Consider the following 14618-nt stretch of genomic DNA (forward strand, 5'->3'; position numbering starts at 1 on the left):
AATCAATGGCAAGTGGTCAGTGAACAACTGACAATAATATCTGCTGTTACCTGAGTTTGGAGTCTGATGGACAGGTTGGTTTTTACGTGAAAAATAACTAGACTTTTCCCTAGAATTGCAACTTGGGCTCAAAAAAAATTTCATCAAATCTATTATGTTGCAAGTGCGAGATTTTGTATAAAACAATCATCCGTGCAAGCTTTTAATTTAAATATTATATCTTTCATTGCATTGCCCTTTGTATTATATCTTGCATTGCAAGTTATATTACATCTTGCATTGCCCTTTGTATTATATCTTGCATTGCAAGTTGTATTGCATCTTGCATTGCCCGATGTAGTGCTTTTTGCATTGCATTGCCCATTATGTTTATTATACTTATCTTGTCTTGAAATACAAAATATTTTATCATTTAAATGTGCGTTGAGCACTTAATAAATTAGTGATTACTACATGGAACCATATTATTGAAGTCTCGTATTTATTGATATAGTTAGTTTTTATAACTAAAGTTTTTAATTATTTTACGATTTAGAACAGCATTTTTTGATATAACCCACATACAAAAAATAAAATAATTTTACTCCTTGAACGAAAAGCCTTTGTTAATCGGTTAGTGATTAATTTTATGAAATAATAATAACAGTTTGAGATCAATATTATAATACTGAGGCTTGTGGCAGACTAACGTGTTCGCATCAGCACAAAGCCGTAAAATGCGGCCATTTGAGGGCTTCAAGAGAAAGGCCGTGATAGTTGTAGTTGGAGATGAAGAACAAGCTAGACGTCAAGCTTTGAAAGAGGTCCCTGATAGTACTATTCTTGGAATGAAAGGTATATTTGTGTTGGATGACACTATTTATATTTCTTTTTATAAAATAACGGATTTCTTAGTACACGTCAAGTTAATTTTTTTTAAACAACAATAAACAAATATATGCAAATAATTACAATTTTTTTAAAAATCCGAAACTTTGTAAATTGTGCTTAGTGCTTATATTTGCTTTATCATATTTAACTGAAAATGTAAATGTCTATTTTGACAGTTTTCATCTTTTCATGGTATTAAAACTCAAAATAATCCATAACTCTGTAAATTATTTGCTGCTTTAGTTTAGAAAATGAAAAGATGTTAACACTTTGTATAAGAAATTTTGAAAATATTTTGATGCATTTTCAAAAAATAAAGTGAATGGTAACAATAAACATTTTAAAACTTATGTTATTGTAGTTATGGACCTTTAGAAAAGTCATCGGAACATCACCATATCGAAGACACAATTTCGTTTATATTTGTTGGTACTTTTAAATGAATTCTAAGCTTGTAAAACGCTCTTTTGTCACTACGTAACGGTTTGACGCCAAAGCTCAAGTAGTAGGTTGCATCGGGCGCCAGTTTTTCATAAACATTGGAGAAATAATGCATATTTAGATGATAATAAACAAATCAGTAAGGTTTAACTTGTCGCGTTTATCGACAACATATAACATGCGATCGTATAATTTAAAAAAAAATAACGGACACTATTATTTTTGGTTTGTATGACACCGGTTCGGCCTTCGCTTGACAATATGAAAAGTGTATTATTTTGAAATTCAATGAATGCATTATGGGGTGGGTAAAAATTTTTGACCGGTAGTGTATATATAATCAACCTAGCGAAAATCACTGTTCCGTTAAACTAACCTCGTACATTTTGACAAACTATTTTATCCGAAGTGTCAGCATGTACAGATATGGATTTTTTAATACAACCAATACCAGATTTTTATAAAAAAAAACTAGTCACGGGGCTATATGCCACGACGAATATTGTATTATATATCCCAGAAGAACGTGTCAATCGTCGACGTTTCTCAATCTTTTGTACTGTACATCCTCAGAATGTGATCTTACACGTCAAAAATGTTTTAGAAAACCAGTAGAATCGGTGAAATTTGATCAGTATTTTAAAAAAATTTAACCGGCTTCGGAATTTATTTGAGGACGGTGTCATACTTAATATTTGGGTCTAGTTAAGCTTAGTTTTACCGTACAGTTCGTAGCGTGATGTTATATAGTCAATTCTAGATGAATACGGTCCATCAAAGACTAAAAGAATGTTTAATTTTCATTCTTATATTCTAATCTTCACACTCTGATTTATGTATTGGTTATTCAGATATATAAAAATGTCAAAATTTGCACATCTACTGTTTGTGTGTGCAAAAAATGTTTGTGATTTCATTTTATACCACGAAAACCAAGTCTACTTAAAAAAATGCATCAAAATAGTATAAGAAGTAGTAGATGTTTCTTCATTTTGTCAATTTTTAGCTGCTATGGTGTTACCAGTAGTTGGGGACTGGTTAGAAGAAGTTTCTTACGTTGGTGTTGATGAAAAAGAAGCAAAAGAGATAATCAAGAAGTACAATGAAGCTGGAAGAGCGGCTGGATTTCCAGCAGACAAACGTAGAGATAACCGTAGTAAGTACTTGAGTACTATTTTTTTTTACTTTATTAGCAATCAAAACATAGTTTTTTGAGGTAATGGAATGGCTTCAGAGCATATAAGCTCTACTATGCCGTGTGATGAGGTCGTCTCCAGCGACAAGTCCTCGTTACCGTTTTCTAAGCCAATTTTTTTGTAGTCTTCTACCGTCTTGTGGCTGTGGAACGAGTAACGAGTTTATGGTTAGCCAGTCGTTCATGATGTTTCGTGCTTCGTTCTTTCATGACATATTTGACAAAAATGAAGTTTTAAGTATTTATGTAGTACACATACATGGTGCATCAGCTATTATGTGAAGTATTTTGGACTGGCTTCTCTGTACAATGGCTATATTTGATTTATTTGCACAACCCCAGAGCTCGATACCATACATTCAATTACTCAAAATCATTTACTTTCAGGTCGATTTGTTTGCGTTTTTTAACGATAAAGTCTTTCCATGTGAGTCTTGTGTATAGGTGTACCTATTTCGTGTTAGTAGGTTGTGGTATTTGTACATAGTTCATACAAACTGGGAGGCACTGGTATTTTCTTTTAGTGAAGGTCACTTGGTCGGCTTTGTCTTGATTTTCCATTTGCTCAGTCACGTTTGAATGCCATTTTAATATATCTGCGAAATCCTGAAGGCTGCAACTGGTCTTTCGTTGCTTGCTAAGTATGACTGTGTCGTCGGCGAAGGTGTCCATAATGGTTTCATTATTTGCTGGTAGATATAGCCCCAAGACGCTCCTTTGTAGTACGCCTGCTTGTATTGGATGAATATCGGAAGTGCTTTTAATTTTTGTTCTCAACTCTTTATCTCATAGATAAGAACACTTTAAAGTATGTGATTGGAAGACAGTTTTTGATTTTATGTACAAGACCTGTATGCCAAACCTTGTTGATTGCCTTGCTAACATCTAAAAAGACTGATATGCAGTATTTCTTTTCTTCTAGTGCTTGATTTATTGTATAGCTCATCTTGTGGATTTGTTGTTTATTCTTTGTAGTGGTGATCTTTCCAGGACATTCGACAGAGTTTGAGTTTTTGCCCTGGTTCGGGATCATTATTTCAGCAGTTTTGGCCAGTAATTGGTTTAATTGCTGACCTGTTTGGAGGAGTTTCAAATAATTTGCTTTCTATTTCAGGCTTACGTCATTCGTGGTAGTAAACACCTTGCAAGGTATTTCACAAATAGTACAGTTGCTTCTAGCCTATTGTAGAGTATATTCTAGTTCGTTATGAAAATGTGACACACGATTTTTAGATTTCCTATAATTTTTAGCTTGATGTCAAATGGGTTAGGTCTAGTGATGTAATCTCTAATCCATAAAATATCTTTCTTTTGCTTATTTCATTTTTGTTTTCAGTTGGTTACTTATTCTGTTATGTATTGTTTTATCTGGTGGTGCACGAGTTCGATGCCGCTTTTCCCTGGCTTTTCTTTCATCCGCTATCAGTATTTTCATCTCAACTGGAACGTTCAATGTTTTACGTCCTGGTGTACCATGTTGTACTGCCTCTTTAAGAATAATGATTAATGTTAATGCTTCATCTATTTCAGTTACCGTTTTTAGTCTTCTGTGCAATATAACGTCTTCTTCTAATTTGGATTGATTTTCAAACCCATTTGTTTTGCTGTTGTGTAAATAAATACCAAATGAATAAATAATTAAATAACTAATGCAACTTTTACAGGAAATGATCAGGGAAGACACTTTCAAAGAAGGAGTGGATACCAACAGTCATATCAATCAAGTAGAAGATGGGACAGACCACAAAGGAGAGATGAAGGTGGTAGCAGTTGGAAATATGATTCAAGATCCCGTGACTGGAGAGGTAAGTCTTCAGATCAAATATCATCTAATCTAATTGCATATTAAAGTGAATCTAAGAGGACACACGAACAAATATAGAGTCGAACATTTACTTTATTTTTGTGATTATAAAGAAGTTTTTGCTTTTTAGGAAGCAGCTACAATCAGAGGTCGAGAGATTATTACAGTCAAGGTAGTTATGACAGAAGGAGGAGTCAATATGGTAGTAGATCTTCTGGTGGCGATTGGGGTAATAGTGGCGGTAGTAATTGGGGAAACCGAAGTCAAAGTACTGGTTGGAATCAACCAACTTTTAGGAATTACACTCAACCTTGGAGCAGTGGTGCAAACCAAAATTGGTCCAAGTATAATTCAGGGGGTTGGCAAGGTTATGGTAATAATTGGAATAGTTACGGACAACAGGGAAACTGGAATCAGGTAACAAAATTTTAAAAAATGAGGTTTTAATTTTTGATTTCACATTTTGGACTTTCTTCCATTTTGTAACTTTTTATTAGTGACTCGAATTCTGTTTTGCACATACCTTTAGTATGGTGACAATGTTTCCTTCCGTCTCTTCCTTTGTTCTTATGCTCTCAATTTTCTAGACTTTTGTGTGCACAGCTTTCTTATAATGTTATTATCTGTTCTTTGTTGTAGGTCAGATTGTTTTAGGTGTGTAAGTTGCTTCTGGAGATATCACTATTTTCTATATTCCCAATTAAGCTTTGCGTACGAATTCTTTTATCTTCCTAGAGTCTGTTCTTTCAGTATGCCTTGTTTACCATTTAAGTCCGATTTTAATTTCTTTTATTTTCTGTTACCAAAGAGAGATAATATACTTGAAAATTGATATTTTTTAATTCTACTATATTGATCTATTAATGAAATATCCTACTATCAAATGGTATCACACTTTTCAATCAGTGCTAATAAGAAACTTATAAGCGTAATATTTATTCCAATGTTGACAGGGTTTAACTCAAAAACGTTATATCATCATCATAAATCGAGTGAGATTCCAAAATTCACCATACATGCCACTACCTTCCTCCAAATTCATCTGAGGAAATTGTATAGTTTCTATCTCACTATTTGGTTATAAATATTTTAAAATCATATACATGGGTAAAGATTCAAAAATTTCAGTAATCTACGAGCCCTGTCCCGGTTTAATTAACCCAGCGTACCAAAATATGTTTTTCTCTTTTTAATAAAGCATGTGGCCAACATATTTAAAAAAAAATAAATAATAATTATATATGAGTAAATTTTAGGCAAACAACTTTTCAAAAACATTAATGAAACTTTACCATTGCATTACGTTGACTTCAGCTTTGGTAACGGCGTGGATTCTCTTGGGTTATTGCACTTGGCAATCCCGTGTGCTGAATCTTTCTGGAAATATGTTTTTCAATTCTCGCTGTTTCCCATTTTGTGCCATAGAGCAATTGTCGATAGGTTAAAGATGCTTGAGACTCATTCTAGAATAGAATGTTGTCTTTGAAGCATTTCATGCTATTTTTAACATTTGAGACGTCTTGCTGGAAAATAAAATCCTCCCAAAACAAGGTTTTTTTGATCATGATCACATTATTCCTTAAATATTAACAGTACGATCTATAAAGTATAACCGCATTATATCGACCCTTAATGGATACCAGAAATTTGACTTTTAGTTTCAGATAATCTGGATGGAATATCTCATTTCTTTTACGGAGGACTCTACTTTTGATTGATTTCCAAAACAAAAATCATAACTTTATGTTCAAAGTCTCGATTTTTATAGTCTATGGCACATTTCAATCAATATTTATTTTATTGTTAGGTTAAACGTTGATTCTTCAGAAAAATGTCATTTTATAGGACCCAAATCCAAGATTCTTTTTTATGTGCAAATGAATTTCGAAGAACTTCTTTCTACATTAACCCTCAGTAGTACACTCTTCTTTTTTTTGTGTCACGTCCATAATCGAAGTATGTCTCACTTTTATCTATCTATCTATCTATCTCATAGTTATGGGCCACCTAATAGGCATGTCGCGCCTCACTTGAAACTAGCAAAGACCAATGTTCTTGAAAAGCTAATCAGGCACTTTCTAACGTCTCTGAACAAGCTATAAAGCTTGCATATTTGTTTGAATCTCGTATATGTCATTGCTGGGCACTTACTGATGACCTAGTGTATCTATAGCATGAAGATAAAGATAAAATAGCGAAAAAGTGTAGCTTATAGAAAAAATTGCCATTAAAACTAAGCTGTACAAGCAAGTGGGATCAAAACATCATGATAGGAATGGACAGACAAGCCTATCATGGCTACAAAACAGGAATAGGAGTGTTTAGGCTCAGAACCAAATACTCTGAAAGCTTGACCAATGAACCAAGTATTTTTTTAGGCAGAAATATGCAATTGAAAAATGTATCTAAATCAATCTGAAAAGAAATTATCGCAAACGGGAGATTATAATCTTCACCAATAGCCAAGCAGCCATTAGTGCTCTAACCTAATTGCAAAAGATCTAAGTTATTTTGGAAACGCCTGGACAAGTTCATTCAGCTAGGCAAAAAGAATAAACTTACCCTCTAATGGCTTCTGGTACACACTGGAGCGGTGGAAAATGAAATAGCAAAATTTTTAAAGTAAGAGTGAATAAACCCTTTATGTAATTGGCTTCAGCACAATAGACAAAGAAAAGGTATATATAGAAAAACCTGGAATAATCTACAAGCATGAGACAAGGAAGATCTTTTGAATGCATTAACCTAGGTAAGAACAATCTACAATCACTAACTAGTCTTGTGGAGCCATAGACATTCTTACAAAGTGTGAGACACTACTGTACTCTAGAGCAGTTCTCTTGGGAGCATATGAAATAGGAAATTAAGATTTTTGGTAGCTACGGCCATCTCAAATCCTGAACTTTCTTAAAGGAGTGGGATTATCAAATGAGTTTTAAACACCTGAGTATCCCCAGTGACATAGTAAGAATCCTTTGGGTCGCTGTGTACATGATACCCTAATCACATATTATATATATATATATATATATATATATATATATATATATATATATATTACGTTGACAATGGATAAAATTCCTTATTTGTGAGGTTAAGATTCCTTTTCCGTAGAAATAATATGAATTGTGTAGTATAATTAAATTTTGTTCAATGTATCATATGTAATCCTTCCACAGAAATAGAACTTCTTGATTATATCATATAAAATTGACATAATTTTTTAGTATTTTCCTTATATTGTACATCTAAATAATAGAATATTCATCTGAGTCGATTTATAACAGAGAACTGTGTAGAATTATCAAATTAGAGGAACGGCTAACTTCAGGTTAGACTCATAGGCGTACTCAACTACATTTTATTAAACTTTATTTGAATTAAAAATAATACAATTAACTTTTAACATAAAACTTTTATTGATTTGTTAAAAGGAAAAACATCCATAAGTTATTTATTTATGCCAGAACTCAAAGAGAGAATGAGTTTCATGCCCGGCAAATAACGTATATATATATATATATATATATATATATATATATATATATATATATATATATTGTAATTATTTATTTCTACCTCTATTATTGTTTTTATTTTTCTATTGTTGTCGCTAGCACGATATATATATATATATATATATATATATATATATATATATATATATATAAAGATCGCATGGTACATCACGTCAACTTTTTTAATAAAAGTTTCAAAGCCCCTTAGCCCCTTTATAATTATCAGTAAGTTTGTTTTTCTATGTATTACGGGATTTTGATCTCAGTGAATTATTTTTCTAGTAATATTTCATTTCTAACACTACATCGATATGTCTAACAAGTTCCAGTTTCAAATTATGAGTCCCTTTTACCGAACGTTTTATAGTAATTAACCCAATTTGAATCAATTACTATATCTCTTTCTATTGTTTATTTAATTAATATCACCACAGCATATATTAATAATATTCATTGACCCCAATATAAACTAACAATTAATTTATGGATATTTTGACATATGAGGGTTGTCTGAAAAGTCTCAGACCTCAACTCAAAGATGTCAGCGCATGCGTTGAAAGATTCTCACCAAAATTTCAGCTATTTCAGGTGCTTAGTTTCTGAAAATGGGAAAAAATGAGTATCGAGCTGGCAATATGCTTACGCAAATGAGAGAGCAGTTAAGACACTGTCTGTAAAATTTTGAGCAACTGAGTTCAAACACGGCTGTATCAGCTTGACTGACGACGAGCGTTCTGGACGGCCGAAAAATGCGACAACCAACAATTTTATCAAATAAGTTCGACGAATGGCCTTCGGATTAAGGTTGGAGAGATGGAAGAGGCCATTGACTTAACTGTAGAGGAAACCTGCTGTATCTATCTATTTCATCAGCCAAATAACTAATAACGAACGTTTTTTTGGGAAAATCATGGGATTGTGTTTTTCAACTATCTTCCAAAAGCACCATTGTTGATAAGATGAAAGGAGAAATTGCAAAAAAGAAAAAGGCAACGCACCTTCGCACATTTTGGTATTCACCATGGCTAAAATTCATGAATTACACTTTGAATTGGTTGAACACCTACTGCATTCAAAAGATCTGACTACCAGTGACTTTTTCCTCTTCCTAACGTTGAAGTTTCACTTACAGGAAAGAGATTGTCATAAGACTATATCGTAATCGCCTATTTTAAGGAAAAATACTAGGGAGTTATTTGTTAAGTTATTTGAAAGGGTTGAAATAGTTGGAGTAACACTGGAAAAAGGAGAATATGTTGAAAAATGATTATGCAAAACCTGACATAACCTACCAAGTTCTATGTATTAAAAAAAACAGAAACAAATGGTTTAAAAATGGTTGGTCGATGAATTTGGAACTTTTCGAAAACTGATTGAGTCAGTTGGGTCGTACTCATATGATTTAATACTTTGTACCCAGGTACAATGATTAGTTGATTCATTTGTCTGTTTTTTTTCTAATTTTAAAAATTATGTATTTTCCTTAAATTTTCAGTGTAAAGAGGATAGATAAATCGTTAATAACTGCTCAATAACAATTATTAAATATCAAGGAAAAATTAACAAAAAAGTAATAAAAACTTGAAAGTTCTTGTGGATCAGGTTTGTAATTAAATCAAACCAAATCTGGGTTAAAATCCGTGATAGGTCATAAGTAATCCAGGGTCCTAGCTTCCGAAAAGTCCTATAATTTCCAACGTTTTTAAAAGTGATTCTTTTAATTTCCAATCAAAAAAATCATCAAACATCTTTTAAGTACAAATCAAAATTTTGGTAGGTATGCCATTTGAAACGTGGCGGCACTCGTAAATTAATACCTACAAAACTTGTTCTTTTAGTATTCCAAAAGAATTACCTCAATATTAATATTTTTTTTAATCTAGGTGGATGAAACATTTATTGATATTTCCTCCAACATTTTGTAAACATACTAAATATGCCTTTCTTTTCATACCTAGAATTTTTCTATGAACAATGTCTCATCCAGATATGTTTTATTTTGCTTAAACATTAATTTTCACATTTTTTTTTGTTATAATTTCTACAGAGTTAGTATAACATGCTTTATACCAAATACATGTATCAAAAGATTCGTTATCAGAATCAATGTTGGCTGCGAATAAAATTTTATAATTTACTAATGTACAAATTCATGCTTCTTGCTAGGTATTGTAAAAGAAAGACAAAATTGTTCATGAAGAGCATGTAATAAAAATGAATGTAATCATTGGAGAGACATCCACTCGCATTTGATTCATCTGACATATTTGTGACAGTAGCAGAGAGTCTAACTGATTTTTATTTTCTTGTTTGTCCCTAAATTTGAACATACTTCCTAACAACTTCAATTGTTAACGATTAAACATAAGTCCGATAAAAAACTGAAAATTGTATTATGTGTAAGTTAGATGAATACGTTCAATTTTTAGATTTAGATTCTAGACTCTGCTTTTTGAGGATTAGTTCTAATATTTATATTTGCAGTGTTTTTAACTTAAATATATTGTAAATTCAATTAAATATCATTCTAGAATTATCTAAAAACAAATTCTAAATGTTATCATTCACAATTAGGTATATTAACGAATTAGAAATATTATTATCCTTAAAGTTCTTTATACTTACAGAGATATAGTGAATTCTCACTTCTACCTATGTTGGTAACCTTCAGTTTCCGTAGATATAAGGTACCTACTTGCTGGAGAAACACTATAATTATTTTGCTATATTGCTAACTATTTTTTTATCTCTGAGATTGGTAATGCTATTTTTTTTTATTTTACAGAAGTAATCCAGTCCAAACATCTCCGGGGGGTATTTAAATTCAGATAAAAATTTTAGTTCGAAAACATCAATATTGATTCTGATAATTTACTTAAGTAAAATATTTTTTAAAGAGGGAGCCATTTTTAAAATAGGCACAGCAATATCATCAGTCACAGCAATCACAACAAACAACTTATTCGACAAATGTTTTTGCTGCTCAAAATCAGCAATCCTCTCAACCATATAATGCTCAGGAGGCATGGGCACAGTATGCAAGACAGTATGCCCAACACCAACAAATGGCACAAGCTGCCGCCACATCATCCCAGAAACGATAAATTCTATAAGAGTAGTATTTTTTGTAGAAACAATGTTCTAAAATGAATGCTTCTGGTAGTTTTACCAGTCCTTATTTATATTATAATGACAACTGCTATAGTCTTAACGTTATAAACTCTTGATTTCAGGAACTACTGTAGTACAAATATATCAATTTCAAAGAATAATCTATTAACCCTAGATTGACATATGAAATTAAAAAAAAATACCAAGGAAGACATTTTCACCACCACAAAAATGGTTAAGTATCGTAAAAAATTTGATGTTATGGGGCATCTTCTAAAACCAAGAAACTGTTTTATTATGTCTAAGCCGAACATCAGCAAAACTTAGTATTTACACTATTTACTACTACTGCATCTACATTCACAATTATACAATCACTGACGCGTGTTTTTATAACCAAGTTATTATCTTCAGAAACTGAGTTTATTCAATCTCTGAAGTGGATTCTTTGATTGTCGAAACTCGCGTAAGTAATTTTATTGTGTATTGGTGGTAGTAAAGTCTTGAAAACTTGGTTTTTAACTTGTTGTTACCATTTTCCTCAAGTCTTAACTGTTAGACTATGTCACTGTCTAAAAGCTCTTCTTCTTCTTCACTCATTGAAACAATATTTCCGGACAATTTCATTCTACTTCAGTTGATACATTGGAACTCACATTTTGTAAATTTAAAAAATGCTGTAGTGAAATTGTATCCTAACAGAGCCGAATGTTATTTCAGCTTTGAGTACTATTTTTATGAATGCATTGTTTACTACCATTATACTCACATTTACATAACCTGATGTGTGTTCTGAAGAAAATAAAGTTTTTATTTTCAGAACTCAAAGGAAAACAGTTGACATAAGACAATAACATTGTTATTGAAATAAGCATCAGGTATAAATCTGATATTAGTGTTAATAATTAGTTTTTTGAGTATAGATATCAATAACGGTTCTTTAAATTCCAAGTTAGCTCTTACTTCTCTGTTTAATGTTTGTTGAGGAGATAAAGCATAGCTGTGTCATGCATGACACCAATGTACAATTCTAGTGTTAATAAATTATTCCCACACAAAGCAAGCACTTTTAAATTTCGATATTATGGACAAAAATAGAAAATTTGAAACTATTAGAAGCAATTATAGGATATAGTGTTGACTTTTTAAAAATTTTATTTCCTTATTGCTTTTTATAGAAAAGTTTAAATTGATGTGTGTACCTTATTAGTTATGAAAAAAATGTACATACCTAGAATGTATATTTTGAAAAAGTATATCGTGCAACTAGTACGGATTATCTATTTTCCACGCGAGTTGTACATTATACTTTTCCGATGACCTACACTTTATACTTAATATGTCGCCATTTGAACGTAGCGCATTTTGTAGTAATTCCAATTATGAGGTTTTATTTCGCACTTATTCATAGGGTGAAATATTAAGTAGCTCATTTAGGTCGTTGGAAAATATAATTTTTCTTTTGGTTTCCTAGTATTCAATTTATCAGAGAAAAAAATTGAGTTATTTCAAATTTTTTGTACAAATGATCATGACGTATCAGGTCATATTTTAAAAAAGGATTGTATATATTTTATTAATTAATATAGCAAATAGATTTTGTTTAATGTGTATACTTGAGGATACTTAGTAACTTTATTCAATTTATTTGTCTTTTTCTACATATTGAAAAATATGTAATGTTTTAACAAACTTTAACTTCGTAAATAAATATTTCTAGTATATTTTTTAGTATTTTATTTTGAATCCTCACTTTAACCACTTTAAAAACATATTCAGATAATATATTACATAGAAATTAAAAATAATAAATGATTGCTAGAAAAAAATTTTTCTCTAGTGGCATTTTGTCTAACAACATACAGCCAGGATCTGTGTTTACTTGTTTGAAGAGAGTACCGCCAGGTGCGTCTGAAGACCTGCTTCATGCCCTTCAAAATAAGAATAGGTGACTACAAAGGGTAGCTAATATAGACTCTTCACGTCCTGTGGTGTATCCAGGACATTACACAGAGGATTGCATCAAGAGTAAAGGATAAATAAAGGTTTTTTTTTCAGGAAGTAAAACTACTGTCTACTTAAGTGTAAAGCCATTTCATATTAGGTATTTGACTAAAAGCTTACTTCAATGCTGGAACCACAAGCAACGAATAGATATTAATTGGGGCTTGATTATACTTAAGCAGTTCTTTGTGCAATTCGTCGTTTTGAGATGATCTAATCGTGCATCCAAGAAACTAGTGGTTGAAGTCTCCTAATTGTCTACAATCCCAGTAAGGATCTTTCTTAGCATTAATTTTATATAGATGTTTGGCAGTGACACAATGTGTTGATCTCATTCTATTGATAATTGTAATCACTTTGGTAATTTAGCATTGTTAAACCGAGGAATTTTCCTATGTGTATTTTGTATAGAGAAGAAATTTCTTCCTTTGATTTTGCTCTCATTTCGATAAAGTTGAGTCCAATTTTTCCATGATTCTTTGCCATATATCAAATTTTCTTGTCTTCCTTGATTGGCTAATTCATTTGCTTTTTCCTCCTGAATTTGTCAAAGGTTGTAATTCTTCCCTTTTGGGTTGATCACGAGATGTTGAAGGTGGCTGAATTGGTCTCGACGTCAAAGGATGTGGTTTGTTCCTCTTGGGTAAATTCTCACGAGATTTTAATGGCTATGGCTCTTCCTCAAAATCTTGCTCTGACTTCTCTTCTTCAAGAAAACTAATGTTCATCAACAAATAGTGTCTTATGCCTAAAATTGAAATCAAACAGGTAACCGGCAATAAAGGGAGTTACCAAAAACAATTCGCTTTCACTATGAGTCACATAGTTTTGTCAACTGAACCACTGGTTCATTCTTAATATATTTTTCAAAAATGTTTGTTTCTTTCTAAAAATACTGTTACAATTGTGTCTCCGCACTGAAGCCGGTCCTGCTTATAAGTACGCGCGTCGCCTTTGACATACTTTTTATAAACGGCGGAATCCGTTTGATGTTTGTTTTATATAAGTTTTTATTATAGCAGGCGGTTTTCTTACATTTTTCTTTTGAATAATTTCTAGGAAGGTCTATTTATTTATTTGCTTTGTTTCTTTATTTTCTAGAAATTTTGAGAATTCTTTTGTGATATATAAGTGGAGTTTGTGTAGCGCAGTTTATAATAAATAGTCGTACTGAACAGACCGAAATAGAAAGTAATCGAAGAATTTAAATAAAAGTTAGTTAACTGTGTGTATAGTGTATAAATAAATTAAGAATGTAAAGAGACAGTGTTTATTAATTCACCCCACGAATAGAAATCGTATAAATAAATAAGAGAAAAAGTACAATATATAATTTAAACAATAATAAAAGATAATTTTTAATCCTTCGCAATCCCCTTTCGGGCTATATGGATTCATCTTCTGTTGTGAATAAATCCGCTTCAAATTTATTTTGTTCACTCTCCAACCTGTAAACAGCTTCTTGCTCGCTTCCCTCACTATTCTGATTCACTTCTTTCTTTCTGTCAATATTTTTTTCCAGTTCATCATCCCACCACTGCAATATCCTGCATACTTGTTCCCAATGAACTTTAGGTAGGCTTTCACTCTTTTACCTTCCATATTCAGATCTCTTTTTCATATGTGCAAACCATTTAATCCTTTAGATCTTTATCACTGTTATTATATCTCTCTT

At 31.7% G+C, this 14618-nt stretch overlaps 1 protein-coding gene across 2 annotated transcripts in view; it reads left to right on the forward strand.

Moving 5' to 3' along the window:
• Positions 1–12663, forward strand: part of LOC130448095 (heterogeneous nuclear ribonucleoprotein U) — a 37178-nt gene extending 24515 nt beyond the window's left edge. Inside the window, exons 10-14 of one of the 2 annotated variants that reach the window (XM_056785292.1) lie at positions 684–834; positions 2318–2467; positions 4171–4311; positions 4441–4727; positions 10747–12663. In XM_056785292.1, coding sequence (XP_056641270.1) covers positions 684–834; positions 2318–2467; positions 4171–4311; positions 4441–4727; positions 10747–10932 — 915 coding nt within the window. In that variant the 3' untranslated portion in view covers positions 10933–12663. Of the gene's footprint in view, positions 1–683; positions 835–2317; positions 2468–4170; positions 4312–4440; positions 4728–10613 lie in introns of both variants that reach the window. The other variant, XM_056785293.1, reaches the window with a different exon arrangement.
• The last annotated feature ends 1955 nt before the right edge of the window (positions 12664–14618 follow it).

The sequence above is a fragment of the Diorhabda sublineata genome, chromosome 8 (assembly GCF_026230105.1).
Source record: "Diorhabda sublineata isolate icDioSubl1.1 chromosome 8, icDioSubl1.1, whole genome shotgun sequence".
In the NCBI taxonomy this organism is placed as follows: Eukaryota; Metazoa; Arthropoda; class Insecta; order Coleoptera; family Chrysomelidae; genus Diorhabda; species Diorhabda sublineata.